This window comes from Lepidochelys kempii, chromosome 24 (assembly GCF_965140265.1).
Source record: "Lepidochelys kempii isolate rLepKem1 chromosome 24, rLepKem1.hap2, whole genome shotgun sequence".
Taxonomy (NCBI): Eukaryota; Metazoa; Chordata; order Testudines; family Cheloniidae; genus Lepidochelys; species Lepidochelys kempii.
Window position 1 is genome coordinate 1,101,849 of NC_133279.1, and position 19,938 is coordinate 1,121,786.

General features: G+C 50.4%; 1 protein-coding gene across 5 annotated transcripts in view; it reads left to right on the forward strand.

Moving 5' to 3' along the window:
• The window catches only part of ADAR (adenosine deaminase RNA specific), a 29,940-nt gene that overhangs the window by 3,267 nt on the left and 6,735 nt on the right, over nt 1-19,938 (forward strand). Inside the window, exons 1-9 of one of the 5 annotated variants that reach the window (XM_073322877.1) lie at nt 2,244-2,280; nt 6,856-8,420; nt 13,968-14,154; nt 14,764-14,921; nt 15,357-15,498; nt 15,654-15,871; nt 16,100-16,256; nt 17,378-17,549; nt 18,214-18,307. In XM_073322877.1, the coding sequence (XP_073178978.1) occupies nt 6,955-8,420; nt 13,968-14,154; nt 14,764-14,921; nt 15,357-15,498; nt 15,654-15,871; nt 16,100-16,256; nt 17,378-17,549; nt 18,214-18,307 (2,594 nt within the window). In that variant the 5' untranslated portion in view covers nt 2,244-2,280; nt 6,856-6,954. Of the gene's footprint in view, nt 1-2,243; nt 2,281-3,605; nt 5,067-6,855; nt 8,421-13,967; nt 14,155-14,763; nt 14,922-15,356; nt 15,499-15,653; nt 15,872-16,099; nt 16,257-17,377; nt 17,550-18,213; nt 18,308-19,938 lie in introns of those variants that run through there. The other 4 variants (XM_073322874.1, XM_073322873.1, XM_073322878.1 and 1 more) reach the window with 4 other exon arrangements.

A 19,938-nucleotide genomic window follows, 5' to 3' on the forward strand; every position in this document is an offset into this window, starting at 1 on the left:
ACGCGCTATCTCAGAGTTTGCCTCCCCCTCCCCCCCGCCTGGCACTCCTCCCCCCCCCGTGCTCGCTCTTGCCTCCCCCTTCCTCCGCCTGGCACCCCTCCCCCCCGTGCTCGCTCTTGCCTCCTCCTCCCCTGTACCCCTCCCCGTGCTCGCTCTTGCCTCCCCCTCCCCCTGCCTGGCACCCCTCCCCCCCGTGCTCGCTCTTGCCTCCCCCTCCCCCCCGCCTGGCACCCCTCCCCCCGTGCTTGCTCTTGCCTCCCCCTCCCCCCCGCCTGGCACCCCTCCCCCCGTGCTTGCTCTTGCCTCCGCCTCCCCCCCGCCTGGCACCCCTCCCCCCGTGCTCGCTCTTGCTTCCCCCTCCCCCCGTGCTCGCTCTTGCCTCCCCCTTCCTCCGCCTGGCACCCCTCCCCCCCGTGCTCGCTCTTGCCTCCCCTCCCCTGTACCCCTCCCCGTGCTCGCTCTTGCCTCCCCCTCCCCCTGCCTGGCACCCCTCCCCCCGTGCTCGCTCTTGCCTCCCCCTCCCCCCCGCCTGGCACCCCTCCCCCCGTGCTTGCTCTTGCCTCCGCCTCCCCCCCGCCTGGCACCCCTCCCCCCGTGCTCGCTCTTGCTTCCCCCTCCCCCCGTGCTCGCTCTTGCTTCCCCCTCCCCCCGTGCTCGCTCTTGCCTCCCCCTCCCCCCCGCCTGGCACCCCTCCCCCCGCCTTGTACCCTCCCCATGCTCACTCTTGCCTCCCCCTCCCCCCCGCCTGGCACCCCTCCCCCCGTGCTCGCTCTTGCCTCCCCCTCCCCCCCGCCTGGCACCCCTCCCCCCGTGCTCGCTCTTGCCTCCCCCTCCCACCGCCTGGCACCCCTCCCCCCGTGCTCGCTCTTGCCTCCCCCTCCCCCCCGCCTGGCACCCCTCCCCCCGTGCTCGCTCTTGCCTCCCCCTCCCCCCCGCCTGGCACCCCTCCCCCCGTGCTCGCTCTTGCCTCCCCTTACCCCGCCTTGTACCCTCCCCGTGCTCGCTCTTGCCTCCCCCTCCCCCTGCCTGGCACCCCTCCCCCCGTGCTCGCTCTTGCTTCCCCCTCCCCCCCGCCTGGCACCCCTCCCCCCGTGCTCGCTCTTGCTTCCCCTCCCCCCCGCCTGGCACCCCTCCCCCCGTGTTTGCTCTTGCCTCCCCCTCCCCCTGCCTGGCACCCCTGCCCCCGCCTTGTACCCTCCCCGTGCTCGCTCTTGCCTCCCCCTCCCCCCGCCTGGCACCCCTCCCCCCGTGCTCGCTCTTGCTTCCCCCTCCCCCCCGCCTGGCACCCCTCCCCCCGTGTTTGCTCTTGCCTCCCCCTCCCCCTGCCTGGCACCCCTGCCCCCGCCTTGTACCCTCCCCATGCTCACTCTTGCCTCCCCCTTCCCCCACCTGGCATCCCTCCCCGTGCTCGCTCTTGCTTCCCCCTCCCCCCCGCCTGGCACCCCTCCCCCCGTGCTCGCTCTTGCCTCCCCCTCCCACCGCCTGGCACCCCTCCCCTTGCTCATTCCCCCCAGTGCATTGCACGCTTCCTCTTGCTCAGTTGCCCCTCCCCTTACTCATTCTCCCCCCTCCCTGGTGTATGGCACCCCTCCCCTGCTCATTTCCCTCCCTGCACCCCACAGGTAGCCCAGATATACTTACCTATGATGGAAGGAGGGAGCCCAGATATACTTACCTATGATGGAAGGAGCATGTTCCTGGGTTTTCACACATGCACTGTCCCGCAGTGGGGCGCACAGATCAGTTTAAGTGGGGCAGATACATTTAATGTCACCGGGGTGTGCCTAAAGGAGCAGGTCAAGTAATTAAGAATGGTGGTGTGGGATCAAGGCTGGGAAAGGGATTTGATTTGAAGAAATTCATGCTCTTTCCTTATGAAATGCCCGTATGAGGAACTGCCATGTGACCACATTCATTCACTAGCACATCCTCCCTCAGCACCAAACACATCAGCTCAGAGGCAGGATGATGCAGGAGAGATGAACAGTTGCCCCAGGTTGCTGAGGGAATAGAATGATGTGCACTTGAGCAGGTGGCAGGTTAGCGATTGGCTGGGCCAGCTGTCAGAAGGAAGTGGAGTGGAGATAGATGGAGAGCCCTAGACATCATCATTCCACTGTCAAAGAGAGCCCTTTCCTAATCCAGAGAGGGAGATGTAGCTGCTTTCCACCCCAAGAGTAATTTATAAATATCTGTTGCAAGGCTTCATGTTTTCACTTGGTTCCTTAACACAACAAGGAAAAATTCAATGCAATTAAAAAGCAGCATACCTTACAATTGGTAAAAGAACGTCTTTTTTACATCAATATTAAATTGCAGAACTTGTTGGGACAATATTTATTCAGATAGTTTAGCAGGATTAAAACAAGATTAGATGTTTATATGAATATCAAACACTTAGCTAGTGTAACATTAAGATAAAGTTACCAGGGCCATTGATCTTGCTTCAGAGCATAAACTGTGGTCAGGATGAAATTTCAACCCTTGTTTAACTGATAAGGTTTACTGAGAGCAAGGTTAGGCTGATGTCACACGGGATACAAAATGGATGGACCACTGATCTGGGATGACAGTCCCCTTGTGCCTGCCATCTCTCAATAATTTAAGAGAAAAATTAATTTGCCAGTCTGTTTGCTCACTAGAAGGGGAAAGAATGAATAAATTGTAGAGGGAAAATAAAACTCACTCTTCTGCACCCCCACAGTTGCCAATAGGGTTGTGGTTCCCAAACTTTTTACCTCATGTCCCCCCTTACTCTAGTGCATGCTCCCCCCCCCCCCCGCCCGGTTCTGGGAGAGGCACGTGGACCGGGTAAGGGGGCCAAGGCTGGGGCCACCGTTGGGGGCTGGGGCAGGACAGGGCCGGGGCCAGCAGCCACATCTGGAAGCAGAGACCTGGAAGCAGGGCTGGCAGCTAGTGCCCTGAGTGCAGGCCCGCAGCCGGTGCCCTGGGTGAGGGGCTGGTGGCCGGGGCTGGGCCAGGAGCGGAGCTGGGTGTCGCTTCCATCACGCTCCCTCCAAACATTCCTCTGCATCCCCCCAGGGGATCTCTGCAATAGAGGCTGCCGACAGTAGTGTCTAGGGGCCTCAGTTGAGATCAGAGCCGACACTGTGCATTCAGACAGTAAGAGACAGTCACTGCCCCAAACATCTTACGGTCCAAATAGACAAGACAAAGGGTGTGGGGGAGGGGAAAAAGGAGGCACAGACAGGGGAAGTGACTTGCCCAGGGTCACACAGGAGGTCAGTGGTTCTCTGGATTCACGTCCCAGTGCTCTGTCCACTTGATCCACTGCCTCCTCAAAGGAAAGGCTGGCAGAATTGCCAGGCTCTTGAAATTGCTGGCAATCCAGGGTACGCATCAGGGACAAGAAGTAGCTTTATTGTGACTTCACCAGACGTGCTGCAGTGCTGTATGGGTAGATGTGCCCTTAAAAACTACAAATGTAATTAATGGTCTTGGCACTCATTACCTTCAAAGCATCGTACAGACAATACATAATGAATCCTCACAACACTCCTGTCAGCTAGGGGAGTCATGTAACCTTTTTATACAGCCAGGGAATCAAGCTCTTAGCCCTTCTCTACACTACAAATTACCTTGGTATAATTTACGTTGCTCAGGGTTGTGGATAATCAACACCCCTGAGCACCATAAGTTACACTGACCTAAGCACCGGTGTAGACTGTGCTGTGTCAGCGGGAGAGCTTCTCCCGCTAACGTAGCTACTGCCTCTCACGGAAGGAGGTATTAAGCTGACGGGAAAGCTGGCTCCCATCAGTTTAGAGCGTCTTCACCAGAAGTGCTGCAGCAGCGCAGTTGTAAATAATGTAGTGTAGACATAGCTTGAGAAGCGATTTCCTCAAGGCCAGAGCTTTCCTCAGAGCGCGGTTCAGCCCCTAGCATCCCTGCCAGACTCTAGTCAGCTTCACACCACAGTTCAGGAACACAGGTGCGAGTGTCCTGGGAACGGAGAGAGGAATGTTCTCAGTAATCTGATTTATGGCTTTAAATTCCTGCAAAACAAAATCTTCCACCAAAGAGCCCTTTTCAAGTCTCCCCCACTCCTGCCACTTGGAAGTGGAGTGGAGAAATGCACACCCTTTCTTTCACCAGGTTCTAACAAAAGGGAAACTAGAACCAGCTGTCTTGAGGACCAGGAATGTGCCCAGGAATGAGAGACAGTTCCTGACTGCAGAGTACAGAGGGTAGCCGTGTTAGTCTGTATCCACAAAAGCAACGAAAGCTTATGACCAAATAAATCTGTTAGTCTTTAAGATGCCACCAGGCTCCTCATTGTTTTTGCGTAGTACAGTTTGATTAAAAGTTTGTAAGCCACTGTTTTAAACCAGAGCCAGCTGCAGCAGGAGATGGGTAGAAGGGGATGTATGTGTGGGCTCTGCATGAAAGCCCTGCTCTCTCCTGTTGGGATTATGGAACAGATGTGCCCTGGGCGCTAAGGGCTGCCCAACCCTCAGTGAAACAGGACACCAGGCAAAACAGAGAAGTGAGAGTTAGCTGGAAGAAAATGAAACCGAAACTTAGCTTGGAGCCATTTTAAGTTGACCGAGTGGCTGATTAGTTGTTAGCTCCATGCTGGGCAGAGGGGAAGGGGTGATTAGCCTGTTTCTGTTGTTTGTAAAAAGTGCAGAGGTACTGAGCTTTTCTGTATCTAGCAGCCATTTGTGAGCTCTGCCTGCGACTGTTTGGCTGGCACAGGGAAGAGCTGCTCCCGTCAGTGTTTCAGTTGCCTTTCAACTTCTCCTAGCAGTGTGTGTCTGTGGTTAGAGAGACAAGGTGGGGCAGGCAATATCTTCTGTTGGACCAACTTCTGTTGGGGAGAGAGACAAGCTTTTGAAATACACAGATCTCTTTTTCAGGTCTGGGAACGGCAGTAAGAGTGTCACAGCTAGGTACAAGATCAGACAGATAGTTTAACATAAGTAATTAGCTCATATTCTAAGGGACCATTCAAGGTGAAGTGGAGATAGTTTACAGTTTGGGAACAGTTCTTTACCTTCTGATCAGTTAAATGAATTGTACTTGTCAGCTTGGGCAACAACAAGGTAAGAGCAACTTCTAAACCCTTCCTTCCTCTTCCAGGCATGTTGTGTGTTCTAAGGATTTCTTTTTAAACTTGGCCAGTGGAACAGATGTGTGTCTCCTAGTAACTAATAGAACTGTGATGGCCGTGTGCAGGAAAAGGGATGCTCATTACTCTTGGGTAACAAGAAGGAGATGTTTCAGAGTAGCAGCCGTGTTAGTCTGTATTCGCAAAAAGAAAAGGAGTACTTGTGGCACCTTAGAGACTAACAAATATATTTGAGCATAAGCATCCGATGAAGTGAGCTGTAGCTCACGAAAGCTTATGCTCAAATAAATTTGTTAGTCTCTAAGGTGCCACAAGTACTCCTTTTCTTTTTAAGAAGGAGATGTAGCGCTCCTACCTGCTGCACTCAAAATCCGGAGCACATCACTTGGTATCAGTATGGGGTGAACCAGGAAAAAATGCAAGCGGGGGCTGTTTGTGACACTGTTTAGTGCAAGTGAAATTTCAAATGGCCTTAGAACGTTGACCATGTCTATACTAGCACTTATGTCGACAGTGTTGCTGGCATAAACAGTCGTGTGGACAGCGCTGTCATCCCACCGCTCGTTGAGCTGGTTTTATTATGTCAATGAGCGCACTCTCTCTCTGGATCGGTACAGCTGTGCCGCAGTAAGCCTGCACGTGTAGACATGGCCTTTGATTCTGCACAATAAGGCTGATGCTAAGTGGCATGGCTGGTGTCTGGGGTACTCTTGAGCTGAGTCATTGTGCAAGCACTTACTAATTAGCTCACTTGCAGTGTCCTGTGTTTTTCTCCCTATTTTTAAGGCGATGTAATTATCTATCCACTTACATCCCCCACTTGGTCGCTTTCTGTGTGGGGGTGTAAGTAATCAGTTCTGTTCCTGCACAGGTTCCCTTATAAAGATCTGGGGCATAAATGTTCTGTTGGGGATATGGTTTCTGTCACTTTATGTTCACATTCGGCTGCTGTCACGCTTGGGTAGGATTAGAGCATCCCATCAATAGTAGTGGCTAGCTTTTTCTTTAATTTTAAAAAATCGAGTGTATCATTCCAGGTTCCAGCCTGACCACTCAGACCAAAATTCATTTGTAATCAAATGATGTTGCCACGTTTGTGACTGGTGTGAGCTGGATTTGAACTGCAGTCCTAAAAGGCTCTGCATCCTATTACCAACCCTCTACGCTATCTGGTTCCCATGTATCTTATCTCTTTAAAGCATCGTGAAATGAGAGAATGAGTTGTATAGGTCACACTCTATCAAGGGAGGAAGGAATGTTCTTGTGGACTGAGCCACAAGTTAGGAGTTTGTGTTCTATTTCCATCTCTGCAGACTCACTGTGTGATGCTTGGCAAGCCACTTGACCTCTCTGGGACTTGTTTTCCCATATGTGAAATGGGAGAATCGTGCTTGGAAAGCGCACTGAGATCCTTAGATGTAGGGCACAATGGATGGGCAAAATATGATCATGATTGAGCCAGCCTGAAATATCCAACAACCAGTGAGGGTGCTGAGTCTTAAGAATGAAGTTGTTTCTCATTGTTAGGCTCATTCAGAATTCCTTTCAGGTCAGTTTTGTGTTTGGGGCAGGGGCTTGGACAAACACTTTGTCAGTTTCATTTACCTGGCATGCATGAGTAGCATAGCAACAGGGTTTGTAGACAAGCTTAGAAAGAAGATGGTTATATATTGTCTTGGAGTGGAGAGGCTGGTCATACTGTACTTCTGGGCTCCTCTGGAAGTGTAATTGAGTTTTGAACCCTTGTTCTTTCCTTTTGGCAGGCCGCTGTGCAGCAATTGTGCAAGTGGAAAGTGAACCACAGCTGCCTCTCTTCTGGTGTGCAAGAGCCCAGATTCACACTTGCATTCCAGCAGCACGCTATGAACACAGGTTTTGGTCGAAGCAAAGGCTCTTATCAAACACCCCCAAAACATAACTACTGCAGTCCTAATCCAGCCTTTTTTAATAACTCTCTCGTCCCACAGGGAAGTAATCTCGACAGACTCAGAAACCAGCAGATACAGTTCCTATTGGGGCGAATCACTGAAGCTCCCCTGTACCCATTTTGCGAACAAAGGCCACAAGTAGAACAACACATCAGGGGTCCGCGAGCTGCTGTACCAATTCCTAGAGGGAGTGGGCACAACAGCTGGGGCACAGCTGGGAGATTTAGACCCCCGTATATCAGTCAGCAAACGCAAAGCTTACCGTCTTATCCCCCAACTCAGTACAACTACAGAAAATCAGAAAGGGAATTTGACCACTTCAACCTGAGTTTCCAGAGACTGACTGTTGCTGGGCAAGACAGGGAGCAAGAAATTTTGACAATTTTAGGGCAGCTTAGGCGGGGGGAGTCCTGTACTGTTCACGAACTCGCCCATAAACTTAAAACCCGAAAGAAAGAAGTCAATCATTATCTGTACAAACTTCTCCAGGAAGGTAAATTGCATAAAGGAGGAGAGACGCCCCCGTTGTGGCGGATCGCAGACAGATCTGGCTCTGTAGGGGCCGTGCACAAAGGAAGTGCCACCGCCGACGGGAATCATTGCAAAGACGCAGCTTCTGAGAGTCAAGAAAAGGAAAGCTCCACGGTTAGCTCAGAAGACAATACCGAATCTCCCATCATGGCTGAAGTCAAGGAGAAAATCTGTAACTATTTGTTCAATGTCACAGACTCCACAGCATACAACCTTGCAAAAAACATTGGTTTTTCAAAGGCCAAGGATGTTAACGCCACTCTCAGTGCCCTGGAAAAACTGGGAGAGGTCCACAAGGAGAACACAACCCCCCCAAAATGGTCCCTCACTGACAAGAAACGGGAGCGGATGCAGATCAAGGTAAAAGCCAATGAAGTAACGGAAATGGCACCTCCCGCCCCAGAGCCAGAGTTTCCAGCTGCCTGCGTAGAACCAGATCTGCAGGAGAGTGTGTTGCCTTTCACAGAGGTAAAGATGGAAGAAGAAGAAAATGTAAAGAATGGACAGCAAGCCTCTGAGCAAACAGAACAGACTGACACTCCTGACCCAGGCCTGCGAGCCCGGAAGCCCAGATACCGCTTCATGAACTATGACAACTCTGAAAATGGCAAGTGGGCCACAGATGACATTCCAGATGACTTGAATGCCATCAATAAGCAGGCGGATGAGTGGAGATGCATCATGGAATCCCCCTCATCTCCCAGCTACGCTGCCCAGTTTGATACTGCTTTCCAGTGTACGCCCTTAGAAAAGCTGATTGCCTGTCAGGAGAAGAACCCAGTCAGCGGCCTCATCGAATATAGCCAGTACACTTACCAGCGCTGTGAATTTGCCCTTTTGGAGCAGAGCGGACCCTCACATGAACCAAGGTAAGAAAGAGAACATGGGTTTTCTTTGCTATTATTTTCTGATTAAAGAGAGGTACATAATCTAAATTATGATTTAATTGGTATCACAGAGACTTGTTGGGATAAGTCTCATGGGTGGAATATTGGTATAGAGGGGCATAGCTTGATCAGAGAGTACAGGCAGGGAGAAAAGGGAGGAGGGGGTTACATTGTATATAAAGGATATAGACACTTGTTCTGAGGTCCAGAAGGAGGTGGGAGGCAGACCAGTTGAGAGTCTCTGGGTAAAGATAAAAGGGTTAAAAAATATGGATGATGTCTTAGTCGGGTCTGCTATAGACCACCCAGTCAGGAGCAGAGGTAGATGAGGTATTTCTACAGCAAATAACAGAAATATCCAAAACATAGGACCTAGTAGTAATGGGGAACTTTAACGAAGCAGACTTCTGTTGGGAATGTAATATGGCAAAACACAACATTTCCAATAAGTTCTTGGAGACAATTTTTTGTTCCAGAAAGTGAGGAAGTAACCAGGGGGACACCCATTTTAGACTGGATTCTGACCAACAGGGAGGAATTGGTAGTGAATCTGAAAGTGAAAGGTGATGTGGGTAACAGTGATTATGAAATGACAGATTTCATGAGTCTAGGGAGAGCAGCAGAACAAGGCTACTGGACTTTCAAAAAGCCGACTTTAAGCGACACTGAGGACTGGTAGATAGGATCCCGTGGGAAGAAAATCTAAGGGAAAAAGGTGTTCAGGAGAGCTGGCAGTTCCTCAAGGAGACCATATTAAAGGCACCACTGCAAACTATTCCAATGCAAAGGAAAGATAAGAAAAACATTAAGAGGTCAACATGGCTCCATCAGGAGCTCTTTAATGACCTGGAAATCAAAAGGGAATCCTACAAAAAGTGGAAACATGGTCACATTGCTGAGGAGTACAAAAGAACAGCACAATATCAGAAAATTTGTGTAGGGACAAAATCAGAAAGGCAAAGGCACAAAATGAGTGCCACCTGGCAAGAAACATAGAAGGCAATAAGAAGAGGTTCTTTAAATACATTAGGAGCAAGAGAAAGATGAAGGAAAGCGTAGGTCCTCTACTTGGGAAAGGTTTCAGAGTGGCAGCCATGTTAGTCTGTATCAGCAAAAACAAGGAGTCTTTGTGGCACCTTAGAGGCTAACAAATTTATTTGGGCATAACATTTTGTGGGCTAAAACCCACTTCATCAGATGCATGGAGTGGGGGGAAAAAAAACGTAGGCAGGTATATATACACAGTACCTGAAAGGATGGGAGTTGCCTTACCAAGTGGGGAGTCAGTGCTAATGAGACAATTCAGTTAAAGTGGAAGTGGGCTAATCTCAACAGTAGAATACCAAGGGAGGAAAAATCACTTTTGAAGTGGTAATGAGGCCAATGTAAACAGGGTGACCCATTTCAAACAATTGTCAAGAAGGTGTTACTCACCTGTTACTACTGTTACTCAAAAAGAAAAGGAGTACTTGTGGCACCTTAGAGACTAACCAATTTATTTGAGCATGAGCTTTCGTGAGCTACAGCTCACTTCATCGGATACATACTGTGAAAAGTGTAGATCTTTTTATATAAAAAAAACTACACTTATATAAAAAGATCTTCTACACTTTCCACAGTATGCATCCGATGAAGTGAGGTGTAGCTCACGAAAGCTTATGCTCAGATAAATTGGTTAGTCTCTAAGGTGCCACAAGTACTCCTTTTCTTTTTGCGAATACAGACTAACACGGCTGTTACTCTGAAACCTACTGTTACTCGCACCTTCTTGTCAATTGTTTGAAATGGGCCACCCTATTTACATTGGCCTCATTACCACTTCAGAAGTGATTTTTCCTCCCTTCATCGGATGAAGTGAGCTGTAGCTCATGAAAGCTTATGCTCAAATAAATTTGTTAGTCTCTAAGGTGCCACAAGTACTCCTTTTCTTTTTGCAGATACAGACTAACACGGCTGTTACTCTGAAACTTTTCCTCCCTTGGTATTCTATTGTTGAGATTAGCCCACTTCCACTTTGATTTAATTGTCTCGTTAGCACTGACCCCCCACTTGGTAAGGCAACTCCCATCCTTTCATGTGCTGTGTATATATACCTGCCTACTGTTTTTTTTCCCACTCCATGCATCTGATGACATGGGTTTTAGCCCGCGAAAGCTTATGCCCAAATATATGTGTTAGTCTCTAAGGTGCCACAAGGCCGCCTCGTTGTTTTCGCTTGGGAAAGGAGAGCTAATAACTGGTGACATCAAGAAAGCTGAGGTGCTTCGTGCCTATTTTGCTTCAGTCTTCACTAAAAAAGTTAATTGTGACCAGATGCTCAACACAAATACCCTTAACAACTGGGGGGAAGGAATGCAAGTCAAAATAGGGAAAGAACGGGTTAAAGAGTATTTAGATAAGTTAGATGTATTCACGTCATCAGGGCCGATCAGACTCATCCTACGGTAGTTCAGGAACTAGCTGAAGCAATTATTTTTGAGAACTCCTGGAGGATGGAAGAGGTTCCAGAAGACTAGAGACGGGCAAATGTAATACCTTGCTGCAAACAGGGGAAGGAATAGGATGTGGAGAATAATAAGACCAGTCAGCCTAACATCAGTACCTGAAAAGATACTAGAGCAAATTATAAAACAATCAGTTAGTGAGCACCTGGAGGATAATGGGGTTGTAAGGAATAGTCGGCATGGATTTGTCAAGAACAAATCATGCCAGGCCAACTTAACTTCCTTCTTTGACAGGGTTACTGGCCCAGTGGATGGGGGGAAGCAGTAGACGTGATATACCTTGATTTTTAGTCAGGCTTTTGACACAGTCCCTGATGACAGTCTCATAAGCAAACGAGGAAAATGTGGTCTAGATGACAGTACTATAAGGTGGGTGCACAGCTGGTTAAAAGACCAAACTCAAGGAATCATTATCAGTGGTTTGCTGTCACATTGGGAGGACACATCTAGGGGGTTTCTGCACTGGTCAGTCCTGGGTCTAATACTAGTCAATATTTTAATTAATGACTTGGATAATCGAGTGGAGAGCATGCTTATAAAATTCGCAGTTGACTCCAAGCTGGGAGGAGTTGCAAGCACTTTGGAGGACAGGATTAGAATTCAAAATGACCTTGACAAATTGGAGAATTGGTCTGAATTCAACAAGATGAAATTCAAGTAAGACAAGTGCCAAGTACTTCACTTAGGAAGGACATCATCAAACACACAACTCCGAAATGGGGAATAACTGTGTGAGTGGTTATACTGCTAGAAAGGATCAGGGGGTTATAGTGGATCACAAACTGAATATGAATCATCAATGGAATGCAGCTGCAAAAAGGTTAATATGGTTCTGGGGTGTATTAACAGGCGTGTTGTATGTAAGACACAGGAGTTGATTGTCCCGCTCTACTTGGCACTGGTGAGGCTCTAGGTGGAGTCCTGTGTCCAGTTTTGGGCACCACAATTTAAGAAAGATGGGGACAAATTGGAGAGAGTCCAGAGGAGAGCAACAACAATTATCAAAGGTTTAGAGAACCTGACCTATGCGGAAAGGTTAAAAACCCTGGGAATGTTCAGTCTTGTGGGGACTGATATAATGAGGCTGGTGATCAATTGTTCTCCATGTCCACTGAAGGTAAGACCAGAAGCAATGGGTTTCATCTTCAAGGGAGACTTAGGTTAGATATTAGGAAAAACTTTCTAACTCTAAGGAGAGTTAAGCTCTGGAATAGGCTTCAAGGGAGGCCATGGAGTCCCCGTCATTGGAAACTTTTAAAAATAAGTTGGACCAACCCCTGTCAGGGATGGTCTAGGTTTACTTGGCCCTGCCACAGAGCAGGGGGCTGGACTTGATGACTTGTCGAGGTCCCTGTCAGCACCGCATTCCTGTGATTCTGTTTGGCCTCCATGAACTTCCAATCTAATTGCCTCATCCTAGATTTGCAGGGCCAGGGTGTCAGTATTTGCAATGCTTCCTCCTGGGACAACGAGTCTAATCACCTCCAAGGCTCATGCGCCTCACCCAAAGGACTCAAGGCCTCTTAACTAGGAAATAGAAAAGACCATTTGCCAACATGACCAGCTCTTTCCCTCCGAAACCCCACAGCCACCAGTGAGCAGGACAGAAAAGGAACACACAGTGCTGTCCTTTCTGGTATTTTACTCTGCTGAATTGCTCAGCTGGAATGGAAACCAAAAGCAGCTGAGCGTCTAAACAGCCCAATTCTCTCACTTACGCAGTTGCAACTCCCACTGACTCTAGAGTTGCCTCTAGAAGGACTGGAATAAGAGTAAAATGAGGGGAAGTCAGTAAAGGCAGGGGAAATAGAGGAAGATAACTTCTAGAGAGAGCGTTCCCCCTGAAAACGGATGAACAGAAGCTTATGTCTCTGTCCAGGAGTGGGAAATCCTCTGCAGCAACTTACTGGGGGAGGGGGAGAAATGTACTCTAGGTTTCCTATGGTTTCGTGCCATTGAGTCTGTTTTCTTATCCCAACACCATTTGCACTGCTGGGATTTAACCTCCTGGAACCTATTATTAGCAGCTCTGCAGCGAGTCGCTAGCTGCAAGTGTCTCATTGGTGTGGCAGTTCGGAGCGTAGCACGTAACTTGTAGTCATAGAATGCGATTTTTTTCTGGGCTTTATGGTTAGTCTGTTGAGGATACTTTCTGATATTGTGGCCATTCCTGGGCACTGGAAAGGCACCATTTATGCCACACTGGAATATGTCAATAGGCTTACTAGACAGGAAAATCGGCCTATTTCCCAAAGACAAAATCCAAGCTTTCTCTTTAGGGAAAGGTCTGAATGGATTTAGCCCCAACGACCTGTCCCTAGATGCAGTTCAACCTGCTTTTTCCTAAGAGGAGACCGCCTCTGCAAAAGGCTGGGTGCCAGAAAGGAATCTAGCTGGCGTAAGCTGCCATTGGGGTCTGCCCCTGAGAGAGAGGCAGGCACATCTGTCAAAGACAAAAGATTTAAACGAGGAAGTGCCTGGCAAAGATGCTGTGCAGAGAGTTGGCTGGCAGCTCTTAAATGCCCTCTAGGCAGGCAGGGCAGATCCTGCTTGAGGGACAAACTGACCCAAAGTGACTAGGCACAGACGTGACGATTCAGGCTGCCACTAGACCGGTTTTCAACCTTTCTTTCCCCCGTGCAGGAGACTGTCTTGGATTTGCACTCTGTGCGGTGAGAGCAGCCAATGAGTTAATGACTCATGCAGCCTCTGGTGTCTCTGGACCAAGGAGACTCACTCTGCAGCATTAGGGCTAAACTCCCTGGGGTCTCTGCCACTACATCTGCGGTGGAAGGCTGTGTAAACTTCTAAATGAAGCCTCTGAAGGCTTGCACCAAAGTCAGATTGCATCTTTGGTGCGTCTGGCCCTTCTGCAGCTGTGGCTTGTTTGCTTCTACATCGTGGGGACCAGCAGCTCCTTCCCACTAGAGTTCCAAGAGCTGGGCTAGAGGTGTAGTGCAGGAGGGGCAGGTTGGTATCCAGAGTGACCGGTCACATGTTTGTCCTTCTCTCTTCCTCTACAAAGATTTAAGTTCCAGGCTGTTATAAATGGGCGCCGGTTCCCACCAGCGGAAGCAGGTAGCAAAAAACTGGCCAAGCAGGAGGCAGCTGCCAATGCCATGAAAATCCTGATGCGCGAAGCTGAGAACGAAGGGGAGGATGGCATGGAAGGGGAGGAGTCATTTGTCCCAGACAGCTCCGAAGCAGAGTTGGTGAGTCCCGTGCTGCTTGTTCTGGGCAACATTCAGGCTGAAATCGGTGCCTTGATGCCTGTGTTCTCAGCCCTGCTCTCCCGAAAGAGCTGTCCTCTGCTGCTGCTGAGTTTTTCCATTCACAGACGCAGTGCAAAGCAGGCAGGGTTTGGGATGGGCTGGCCCAGCACTAGCTGGCAGGGGAGGGTGAAGTAAATAAGCTAGAGATCCCAAAAGGAAATGTGATTCCAAATTGTGTGTGGGGAAACTATTCAAGCCTGTATAAGGGCTCCACTGCCTTTCTCTTTCGGGAATTAGCCCTCTCAGGTGCTAATTGGGTATTGCCCAGAATGGCCTGAACGTTCCACGAAGAGCCCCACGCTTCTCTTGCTTGTAGCAAAAGTGGCTTCTTATGAGTATAAAAAGGGGTGCAGCAGCAGAACCACCTATGCGAAGCTGACGTGCTCTTGATGCAGTCTGGTGCTCGTTCTCTTGGCCGGGTTGGCTTTACCCTGTAGTTAGCATCGCTGAGTTGACAGAAAGTTGCAGCCCCTGGTCTAGTGCCTGACAGCAGCAACCTGTCAGAGGTTGAGATCTGTGCTCTGGTCTCCTCTCCGCTTCTTGCCGTAGCCTGCACGCCCAGAACCAGAGCCTCCATCTGCCGCGGCACAGCTACACTTGTCCTCTGGGAAGAACCCCATCAGCATATTAATGGAATATGGACAGAAGTCAGGGAGCACGTGCGAATTCCAGCTGCTGTCCCAGGAGGGACCACCCCATGACCCCAAGTATGGCACATCATGTTAATTGGGGGGGAGGGGTATTCTTCAATCAGAGGAACCAGCCAGGTTGCCCCATCTGTCCAGGTTCCCATACACTTCATTGTGTTATCTGAGTGCTCATCTTGCTCCAGGACAACTGGACCTAGCTCCCTCGAGGTCCTGTGCACCCCAGAAAGAGGTCAAGGAATGCCTTCCTCCTGGGAGGCTGAGTGCCTCCAACCCAAGGACAGGCTCAGAGCTCAGGGGCCAGTTCTGAATACCGTGCGTGGCAGAGCCATGCCCGTGTTTTGGAGCATCCAGTCATCCTGATGCTCTTAAACTGCTGATAACTTGGAAATGTTCCTCGTGCATCTTTAGCCCGACTTGAACTGGGAGTTGGTGCAAAGAACAGACTGAAGCCTCTGGGTTTAACGTTCTTCTCATGGTGTAACATCCTGTCAGGTTCAAATACTGCGTGAAGGTGGGTGAGCAGACTTTCCCCGTGGTGATAGCCAACAGCAAGAAGGGAGCAAAGCAGATGGCAGCTGAGGTTGCTGTGAAGATCCTCCGCGGGGAGGCTGGGGGGCAGTTCTTCCCAGAACAGGTAGAGAGACCCTTGCACCTTTACTCCTTCTTCCAGTAGGATTTTACCCCGGATGGGTCAGCCGGCAGTAGCCAAGGCTGGCTGTGTGCAGTTACCCTGCCGTAGTACGTACTCCTAAATATTTATCTGGCTCCTCTTGTCTAACTCTTCTTTAGCCTTCCGTAGACGTCCCAAGCGAGCCGTCCCTGGATCCGCCTGTTGCTCAGCCCCTGAATCCAGATGAGTCAAAAGCAGCAACAGCCAAGGGCATTGGGGAGCTGATCAAATACCTCAATGCCAATCCTGTCAGTGGCCTGCTGGAATATGCCCGTTCCAATGGGTTTGCAGCAGAGTTCAAAATGATCGATCAGACGGGACCTCCTCACGATCCGAAGTAAGTTGCTGTGAATGTCCATGACAAAACTGGCACTGTCTGTGCTGTCCTGAAGTAGGCACAGACTCCTGCCTAGCATAGCAAATTCCTGGGGAAGCTGCAAGCTGGTAACAGAGCTAGCTACTGTCAGAGCTTCATTCTGCCTCCTTACAGTTGGCAGGTACAAATAAAAACCACTTGGTTTTTAAACATTGCTCTCCCAGTGACATGCTGCTGCTACCTCTGTAGGTTTGTCTACCAAGCCAAGGTTGGAGGTCGTTGGTTCCCAGCTGTGACTGCACACAACAAAAAGCAAGGCAAGCAGGAAGCGGCCGACGCAGCGCTCAGAGTCCTGATTGGGGAAACGGAGAAGGCTGAGCGCACCGAAGGACTGAGCATCACAGAGGTAATTTCTCTCTCCTCAGAGCTAGGGTGTCATTTGTCATCCTGCTGTTCAGTCTGGTGGGAGCGCTGTGCTGATCAGTGACTTGTAACAGTAGAGCCAAGCTGGGTCTGTTATCCTTGTGGCTGGCTTTCTCATCCTTTCCTGGCCTGTGCTAGAGCTGCTCCTGGTAGGACACGCACATACTCTGAGCCTGCCTCCTGCCAGCATCTGGTACTGGACTGAGCTAACCCCAAACTCTGATCCATGAGCAGCTGAAGCATGGTCCCGTGGGTAAGAGTAAGCACACAGTGTGATTCCGCTTTCCAAGTTCAGTCATTCTTACACCGCCTTGTGGCACCTTCAGATATTGCACAGCAGCTCCGAAACAGCACATCAGTTGTGAACAAAGCTCTAATTCTGGCAGAATTGCTGTCCCAGTTCTGTGCCGTTCTGAGTCCTGCTTTGAGCTCTGCAGTCTCCTAAGATGTGTGTTCCCTGCTGCAGAGCTGATCCTGGCAGATGAGATCTTGCCTAGTAAAAGGGGATCCAGAGCAGTGCCAGAGAAGGCAGCCAGGTGCGCACCATAAACTCTCCCCACAAGCACCCAGAGAAAGAATTCCTTAGGTGCTTGTGACAGACAAAGTCCTACGAGCTAAGCCCTGGGGAGCTGGGGCAGAATTGTTCCTTGCTGTTCAGTTTTAAACGTTCTCAGTGATGGGGTTTCCATTCCTTCCCTGGGGAGACTGTTCCTCACCCCAGTCCATCTTGCTGTCAGGAAGCAAGACTATCCACTGATGTTGGGCTCAGAGCTGAGCGTGAGATTTGGAGCATGTGTACAGCAGAGTTCTCTAAGGAGGTGTCCCCTCCACGCCGTGGTACTCTTTGCGTTTGTAGCCCAAAATTGCATTGGCCTTTTGTGCTGTTCCAGCCCATGGCAAACTCACCTCTATATACTCGCCTGCTCTTAAACTCACCTCTGTATACTCGCCTGCTCTTTCCCTTGGCATTTGTGTGCTCTGGATTCTACCCTCCCACTGAACAGCTGTGTTTCCTATCGGCTTCCTTCTTGATCCTTTGTTTACGTAAAGGAATGACCCGCCTGTGAATCTCTTAGCAATGCTGGTGTTGTGTCCCCCTTCCAGCTCCCTGTGAGCGGCAGTACCCTGCATGATCAGATAGCTATGTTAAGCCACCAGCGCTTCAACGCCCTCACTGCTCGCATCCAGCACAGCCTGCTCGGACGGAAGATCCTGGCTGCAATCATCATGAGGCGAGGAGAAGAGGGCCTGGGAGTTGTGGTCAGCATTGGCACAGGTATGAGCCACTACTTCCAGCATGCATTGAACTCAGACTCCCTAGCTAGATACATTTCTTACTAGAAGTAGGCACTGGCCAATCCTGTGGGCTCCTTCAGGGAGAGTGTGATACAGTCCCCACTCAACATCCCACGGGGTTAAAGAACGTTCCCAGGGTTCACACGTTGTCACCAGTAATCTAGTTACAAAAGGAGAAAACAAAGCGAACGTGCCTTCAGTTATATCGCTCATAATCTTTGCTTGCACTGCTACACGCTAGCCTGTGCATCAGAGCCTGGATTTTCGCTGCTGGTGTCAAACAGCACAAGGTCCTACGGCTTACCTCAGCTTTAGATTCAAATATCCCCCTCTCCTTAGGTGGTTGGCACTGCTTTGCTTCTCAGAGGATGGGCAAATGAGGCCTCCAGGTTTGAAGGGACCCTGGCATCAAGCTGGGTAGATCTAGATTTGTGCTGCTCATAAAAAGAGGCAAGCGATTTCTGTGTGGAGTGGAATTCTGTCCTGTTCATTTCTAACTGACTTGGCCAGGATAATGATCCCCGGTAACTGGGGCCATGCTGCTCAGGAGCCCAGAGCAGTAAGATTTGGTGAGATAAAACACTGCCTTTTCAGAGGAGCCCATGCGTTGGCATTGTGAGACTCTTCCCTCCCTCGCCCTCTAGGTAATCGCTGCGTGAAGGGGGAGGAGCTGAGCCTGAAGGGAGAGACTGTGAATGACTGCCATGCAGAAATCATTTCCCGACGAGGCTTCGTGAGGTGAGGGATGGGGGAATCTTTGTTCTCTGTTTGGAGGGAGTCTTGGGAGAAAGGCATGAAAGGGAACACCTAGCTGCCCGTATTGTCCTGGGACCTCTGCCTAGCTGGCAAACCCCTCTCCAGGAGCACAACCAGTGTCAGTGTCTGCAGAGAGTGCTGTGGTGCATAGGAGCTGTGGTTTCCAACACTCGCTGTTTATCTATCTGGCTGTGAAGCACAGCGACGCTGTGTCTTACAAGGAAGGGTCATGCATGACTGTTGCCCACATTACTGCCATGTTGGCAATTTGTCAGGACCCCCAGGTGGTACTTACCATCCCTAGGAGGGTTCAGATTGCAGCCACACTCGTGCAGTACAAAGGAGAGCAATGCAGAAGCTGCACGCCCCACGGTACCATGCACCCTCTCAATCCAAGCACAGCGCTGCTCCGCCCAAGATGGATAGAGCCTTGCGCAGATACAAATTTATATATTTATATCCGGTACAGCCATGCCAGAGGAGCTGCCGGCGTGGGGCGCTGACTCCTGGCAACAGTGGTCCCACATTCTGCTCCTTTTGCCACTGAGGTTCCCAGGAGAGCCCTGCAGTTCCGCGGATACAGATTTATATCCACAGATCCGCTCAGGGCTCTATAGATGGAGCACTGTCTTCTGAGTCAGAGTGTCTCTTCAGATCCAACCCCCACACTTAGGCTCTTCCAGTTCTAATTGCTCCATCAAACCTTATCGGTGCGATCTTGCCATAGGGGGTAACAAACCCAGCCCAGGCTGCTGGGCAAGGCTTTCCAGGCTAAGTCCCACAACCCCGATTGCTCTCTCCTCCCTCATGCATTTAGCATTGCACCTTTTAAACAGCGAGAGAGAGAATCTGGGCTAATTCCGGTCCCTATCCGTACCCCATCCAGCCATTCAGAACAATGCCAGCCCCTCACTGATAGCCTGCACCTCTGTCTGTGCTTGTCACTACACTTGGTGTGTTCCTCCACCCCGGGGACGAGGGGAGCAGGTCCCCAGCAGATCAGTGAGTTAGCGCAACCGTGGGCTTGTGATCTGCGGCCTTGTCCTTCCCATTAATCCCTGGGGCTGTGGTGGGCTGGCTGTTCTGCCCGCTCTGGTACGGCACACGCCATTCAAAGTGGGAGCGGGGGACGTGGTTCAAGCTGAACTTTGCCTTTTACCGTACAAAGTTGGGAGGTCTCGACGCAGACTGTGCTGGAGCTGCAGTTTTCATTAGTGCTTGGCAGAGTGTAAGAAACCTCAAGGTTTCCCCTGCGCTTGGACAAAAGTAGCAATAAAAGAACCGGGGATTGCAGCCCATTCCTGTGGCTGTGCTAATGACACAGCCAGCGCTCAGCCCTCGCTGGGACGGTGTCGGCTTCAGTGAGCTTCGCGCTGATGAAAGCTGCTAGGTTGGCAGCTTGGCGTTGCCTTCCCCGCAGGATGAGTACACGCAAGCCGCAACCGGGTAAGCGCCCCACATTCTCCTACAAGTATCCCTCTCCACTGACCTGGGGGGATTTTGATCTGTTACCTCTTCGGCCCTTGGCTTCTGGGCGGGGGCTGCCAATGCAGGTATCCACTCCCAGGCTCCAGAGTACTCTCCGCAGAGTCACCTTGTGACGAAGTGGGACT